This window comes from Cucurbita maxima, unplaced genomic scaffold (genome assembly GCF_002738345.1).
Source record: "Cucurbita maxima cultivar Rimu unplaced genomic scaffold, Cmax_1.0 Cma_Scf00036, whole genome shotgun sequence".
Taxonomy (NCBI): domain Eukaryota; kingdom Viridiplantae; phylum Streptophyta; class Magnoliopsida; order Cucurbitales; family Cucurbitaceae; genus Cucurbita; species Cucurbita maxima.
Genome location: NW_019272052.1, coordinates 268,318 through 275,008, shown reverse-complemented (window position 1 = coordinate 275,008; position 6,691 = coordinate 268,318). Strand labels below are relative to the sequence as shown.

Genomic DNA, 6,691 nt, shown 5'->3' with positions numbered 1-6,691 from the left:
AAAAAAAAAAAAAAAAAAAAAAAAAAAAAAAAAAAAAAAAAAAAAAAAAAAAAACTAATCAAAATAGAGATTGAAATGCGTGAAAGGAAAATCTAAAATGACGGACCTGAAAGATAGCATGTCACGGACTTTAGGAGCTTTAGGCATGGTCATAAATAAGGAATTCGCAAAGAATGTGATACGCCGACGGGCTTCCAAATTTTGAGGCACATTAATTGCAGATTCCTTGACAGTCAAAAGCAAAGAAAGCCTAACAACCTGTTAAAAAATGCAATATAGGATAAACCCTCATTTTTTAATGATAATGTAAAGAAAATACCATTAAAAAGCTTAAATGATAATAGCTAAGAGAACCTTTTCTATCCATGATTTGGTGTGTGTAAGTTCTATGTTAATATTCTCAAACCTCTGCCCCTGCTTCCCATCAGAGTTATCATAAGGATCTACCTCTGCTCCAAGAATTCTTGCATTGGAAATAAACGGTTATATACATACAAGAATATCAAACAAGTTTCATCGGAAGACAATGTTTTTCACGTACTTATACTTCAAAAAGACTTACTGAGAGCCATTAACCATGACATCCTGCGTGATAATCTCAAAGATGTCCTGGAGAACATTGATTATCTGTNAAAAAAAAAAAAAAAAAAAAAAAAAAAAACACATGATTAAATATAAACACAATCAACTCCATTTCATCGGTCTATCAAAGGTACCATCATCGTTGCTAATATTGTTTTCAATACAATAAACACATACCACTAAAAGTTTTAAAAATTTTTCCAGCTTCTCACTGAGTGAAGGAAGGCCACTCATCTTGAAATTGCTTAAGAATTTTTTCTCCCGTATGCTACTTTCTACTTCATGGCAAATTTGCCGCACAATCCTGTTTTATAAGAGAAAATATCAATTTATCCTGAGGATGGATAGGGGGGAAGGAGTGTTTTTTATCTACTAAAAGCTGTTAGCAGGAAAAGTTGCATCATGACTACATAAAAATAAAACGTTAACATTATGATACCCCTACCTCTTGTCTTCTTCATCCTTCAAAAGTTCAGTTACTATATCTGCGAGTGTCTCATAGCATTCTCTTACAGCAGAATACATATAATCGTCACTTTTGATCTTCCTGAATAAGTCAACATCCTCTTTTCCCTTAAAGTCTTTTGCCATATCCAATGCTATTGGAATCTAGCATCATTGAAGAAAAAAAGCTTAGTCACCTAACTAGTTTTCTTCAATTCAAAAACAACAAAATACAAAGCATGCTTTTCAGCTATCTTACAAGTCTTCAATGATCCTTTATACCTTACTAGCAAGCAAGAAAGGAGGCCACTGGACTACCGAGACATCACTTGAAGAATATGGAACAAGTAGTAAATCTCTATCCCTGCATGAAAGTATCAGTCACGGGAAAATGATGGGAACTTCCAAATTTTATATAAATTGAATTTGATTGGGTGATTACCTATTACTGATCAGGTCCTCTTGTCGCATAGTTAGTATGAATTCGTTCCAGACATGAGAGAAGTTGGTAATATTCTTACTTACTTCCTCCTGTGACTATAAAGTATACATTTTATAAAACAAAAGGAATAATTAAAGTAATGACTAGAAGTTGTTAATTATAAGTTGAAACTATTGCCTCCCCAGATAGAATTTGAAAGCACTAAACAAGAGAAATTATTCTGAAATAAGAAATTTTGAAATTTCACATTATTTGATCCTTATCCAACCTCCAAATCATGCTATTTTCATTAGTTAAAAACAATGAATATAATCAATTTTGTAATTTGGTATGGACTTCCGTACTTAGTGAATAAAGAATAACATGCTGTACTATCTGAAGTTTATAATAGAAGGGATATATAAATGACAGAAACAAACATTACCAGGTTCTCTCCTTTGGAATCCCTCTCTGATGATGGAACCAGTCGTTCACTAAAGGCTGAAGGAATGGCCTCAAACCTGGATCGCAACATGCCAAGTGTCCTTATCTAAAAAATACGAAGGTTAGAAAATAATATCATAAAAAAATTCCATTCAACCAGTTCAAAATTGAACAGTCGAGTAACTGTAAAAGAGAAGTTCAATTTTATAATACTGCCCCCAAAACAAAAACAAAAAATTGTTTTTATTTACTATGTATTCTTAAAACTGTTGGCGATAGTATAATTTCACTTGTTAGAAAGATACTTGGCACTAACCTCACCCAGATGACTGAAGGCCCCATGAATGCCCCCAAAAATTGTTGAAAATATTGCATACCAAATTTGTGCATCCATAAAATAAACCTACGTAACAGCAAGAAAGAAAACATTAGTACATGTCATATGATGTGTAGCAATAGCAGAACACTTATCTTAAATGTGGTCCATCGTACATTCATGAAATTCTAGTTATCACTTACCAGGACAACTGGAGCCCATATCGCTATAATAGCCCCAATATTATTTGACACTGCAATTATTCCAAAGTAACCATTAGTAACAGCAACAGCATCTTAATACGACATTTAATATTTCTTGGAATAATAAAACCTTACCATGTGGAAAGAACTCGTGCCATTCATAATTATCAATATGCATTGACATAATCAACTTTGTAGGACCAATGAGTGGATATATCTACTCGAAAGCAAATAATAAACATAAGATTCTCAACAATATAAATGTCTCCCCTAAACTTGGTCAAAATAATTCCACAGTATAGACAATGAGGAAATTTAGTTATGCCATGCTTAGTTTCTGAATTTATTGTATCAAATAAGCGGTTCAGTATCCAGTCTAACAGGTCATAGAGAGGTAAGGACTAATAGTAGTTCACGTCCTTCTTTATTACTTGGAGAAATATTGTTACAATCGATCTTAGTTGTTCCACTTGAATAACTTCTGATAGACAACTCATCACCCGAATCTACTACGAGAGATATATTCCACAGTCACATTCAGCCTTGACAATGAAATAAAAATTAAACTTAATAATAGAAAAGACCATATTGTAGCTGAAGAGTAGTTTATTTTCAGATACTCGCATGAACGACAAACAAAGACGTTTTTTCTGGCCCCATCCCAAATGCTTGCGATGAATGTGAAAAGAACTCAATCATCAGTGTATAACTAAACCAATCAAGGAACCAGATTTATTAAAACGATTTATCCATCATGAGTAATAATTTACTTGGAAGAGCGAGAAGAAAACCCATAAGCTAGAAATCAAGTTAATGGCATTGTGTATGTATGTGTATGTGTGTGTGTGAAAGCTTGAACGCATCTCGACTAATGTCACAAGACAACTGGTTGACCTACTATATTTGGCTGTCAAAAAAAACCTCCTAAGATATTAAATTCTAATTTGTAGGTCATTCCCTCTAAGGAGTTTGTTATTTACATTGACCCCATTAACCATTAAGTCAGGTCATCCCCTGGTGGTTGAGTAACCATATATTAGCCATTTAATTTCATTTTCTATTTTTCTATAAAAGAAAAAAGAAAAAGGGAAAAAAAAAGCTCCATAACGTTCGCTCCTTTTCATTTCACATCACAAAATGAATAAGATTACAGGAATTTTACAAGTATTCCCTTTAAAAAACAAAAGCAAAAGATAATCTATAAACTTAGATTAATAGCATTTATGATCTCTGTAAGATACTACAATCAAATTATTGATGGATAAGTAGACCTACCTCCACATAGTAGCTGAATGCTAGCTTACTGATTAGCAGCAGAATCCAAAACAGTGTATACCTGAACCCAAGAAAATTTTGTCAACAAAACAAATAATTTAAAAGGGAAAAGGTAGCAAAGCAGAACACTCACGTAACCAGAAAGCTCTGTTGCATAAGATTCTATGTAGACAACAAAGAAATTACAAATAAAACCTAAAATTGAAGCCACAGGTTGCAATGCTAGAATGTAGCAGCACTAGAATGGACTTCCCTCAACTCCTTGTGATAAATTGGATGTAAAGCAATAAATTAAAGGTATACTTACTTCAGCAATGAGAACATGTCTTCATGCATGCCTCTTCCTACATAAAGTTTAGGCTGCAGTATGGCCAAACCAAACATCAGACATAAGAATAAAGAGAACCAGACCTTTAATATGAGATGAAAAATAAACCAAGAGCCATGCTCAAAATACAAAGCATCTAGATGAGGATTGTTGGAAGGGAGTTCCACATTGGTTAATTCTCCATTGGTATGAGGCCTTTTGGGGAAGCCCAAAGCAAAGTCACGAGAGCTTATGCTCGAAGTGGACAATATCATTCCATTGTGGAGAGTCGTGATTCCTAACATGGTAACATAGCCATGTTTTTAACTTAGTCATATCAATAAAATCCTCAAATGTCGAACAAAGAAGTTGTGAGCATCAAAGGTATAGTCAAAAGTGACTAAAGGGTCGAACAAAGGGTGTACTTTGTTCGAGGACTCCAGAGAAGGAGTCGAGCCTCAATTAAGGGGAGGCTATCCGAGGGCTCCATAGGCCTCGGGGGAGGCTTTGTAGTGTTACTTTGTTCAAGGGGAGGATTGTTGAGGATTGTTAGGAGGGAGTCCCACATTGACTAATTTAGGGAATGATCATTGAGTTTATAAGTAAGGAATACATCTCCATTGGTATGAGGCCTTTGGGGAAGCCTAAAGCAAAGCCATGGGAGCTTATGCTCAAAGTGGACAATCATACCATTGTGGAGAGTCGTAATTTCTAACATAAACAACCAACAAACAACGAATTCAATTGAAGTAATGAATGTTAAACATACTGACCTGAGCCCATCACATTAGAAATGTGGTAATTAGCCAATATAAAGCAGCTAAACAACCAGCAAACAATGAATTAAATTGAAGTAATGAATGTTAAACATACTGACCTGAGCCCACCACATTAGAAATGAGATAATTCGCCAATTTGAACGTTCCATCTTTTTTCTCAAAGGTGGAAGCAAAAATAGTAAGCAAGACAATATATTTGGTATCAAATATACTGCAACGGCATAACTATAAAATGACTGGTTCTGCCAATCCGCAGCCCAACTACTGAAAAATTTCACAAGTCCAGTGGGATTTTGCACGGTATTAAAATAAGCAATTGGCAGAACCACGACCCACGCTGCTGCCACTATAAACTTTAGAAGATAACGTAGTATTTGGGTAAATTTCAAGCTCCTCCATGCAATCCAACTTAGAATTATATCCAGAGTAGCTGCAGATAAAGCATACATCAAGATGAAAATTGCCATAAAACTTTAAATCGTCAGCTAGGTTAATACTTGACAATCATAAAAAGAAAGCTTCACAAGAATCCGTAGTTTTTGTACCACGTCCTGAAAAATTATACAAAACAGAAAGTAATCGGGACTGAAGTCATACCTCTCAAAAAATTAAGAATAGCAGCAGTAATAAAAATGCTCAAAACACTTTTGAAGACATCAGCATCAAAAACTGCAATAAGAGATCCACCAGGGCTCCAGGCAATTATTACCATAGCCTGAAATTATGGAGTTATAGATGATATTGAGTTCCATGAAAAAATATGATGAAAAAAGTAATATAATGAAAGCCAAAAGGTTGACAAAACCTGGTATGCCAATATAAAGAATATCCACATTCTGTCAAAGCTTCTATAAAGATTCAAAAAGGTACGAACTTCAACAAAATTTGTTTTGGGCTTCCTCTTTCCAGCAGCTACTTGGTTAGGATTCTAAAATTCAAATACAGCTCCACATTAATGTTCTAAAATTGTTTAAACAAAAACGAAGCATAAGAAAAGCATGGACAAGACAATTAATGAAGTCATTTTCAGCTGGATTAATCTGCCACTAAGAGAACAATGTATAAATCAACTAGCACAAAGAAAGAACAGCGTGTGTGAGAGAGAGACCACATTTGCAGGTTGTATAGAATCTGAATGCCTAAAAAAATCTGATTTTGGGTTCATAGGCCATCCAAGGTTGAAACATCTGTCAGACCTAGATCAATAAATAAATTTTCAAGTCAAGATTATCAAAAGTTCAATGTGAATTTACTTATAGTGAATCTTATAATAAATTTTCAAGTCAAGATTATCAAAAGTTCAATGTGAATTTACTCATAGTGAATCTTACCAAAAATACTCATTGAGATCATCATAGTTCCGCCAGGTAGAATGACTAGCCTTACCTCCTTTGTTTCTCTTAGCTTCCTTTTGTGCCAAGTAAATAATTCTTAGATGCAATCTTATCAAACTTGGCAACAAGTAAATTGATCAAATAAAAGTTGTGATTACCATCAGAAGAACTTGGTAAATTGGAGTGATAACTTCCCTCAAAAACGATTCCTCATCACGTGCTTCTGCCTCCTGAAACGATTCTCCACTAACAGGATGGACATTGCTATACAGAATCCCATAGACAACGTTGGCCATCTGGCATATTGAGAAAACAAGAATAAGATTGAGCATTCTTGAACAATGATCTGTTATGAATTTAAAAGACAATTATATAAATTGAAAAATGGAAATTGTTTAGATGTGATTACCAACCATTCACAAAAGATAATTTTAAGTTAATCAAAGATATTGACTTGTATTCCCCACCCAACCTTGCTATCAATTTGTTACACTTCGGACTAACTTGGTTTACAGCATCCTTTCTTGGGGTGAATAAGTGCACGCAATGAGTCATCTATCTATCTATCTCGCCCCCCCACCCCCCC

The 6,691-nt window shown here is 34.5% G+C and overlaps 1 protein-coding gene across 1 annotated transcript in view; it reads right to left on the bottom strand.

Moving 5' to 3' along the window:
• LOC111468395 (callose synthase 7-like) overlaps nt 1-6,691 on the bottom strand; it is a 24,591-nt gene that overhangs the window by 9,852 nt on the left and 8,048 nt on the right. The window contains 18 exon segments of the mRNA XM_023113600.1: nt 107-258; nt 355-463; nt 563-886; nt 1,028-1,191; nt 1,309-1,390; nt 1,469-1,563; nt 1,893-1,997; nt 2,208-2,294; nt 2,411-2,460; nt 2,546-2,627; nt 3,686-3,746; nt 3,993-4,045; nt 4,870-5,201; nt 5,369-5,486; nt 5,577-5,699; nt 5,880-5,967; nt 6,103-6,179; nt 6,264-6,401. Coding sequence (XP_022969368.1) covers nt 107-258; nt 355-463; nt 563-886; nt 1,028-1,191; nt 1,309-1,390; nt 1,469-1,563; nt 1,893-1,997; nt 2,208-2,294; nt 2,411-2,460; nt 2,546-2,627; nt 3,686-3,746; nt 3,993-4,045; nt 4,870-5,201; nt 5,369-5,486; nt 5,577-5,699; nt 5,880-5,967; nt 6,103-6,179; nt 6,264-6,401 — 2,240 coding nt within the window.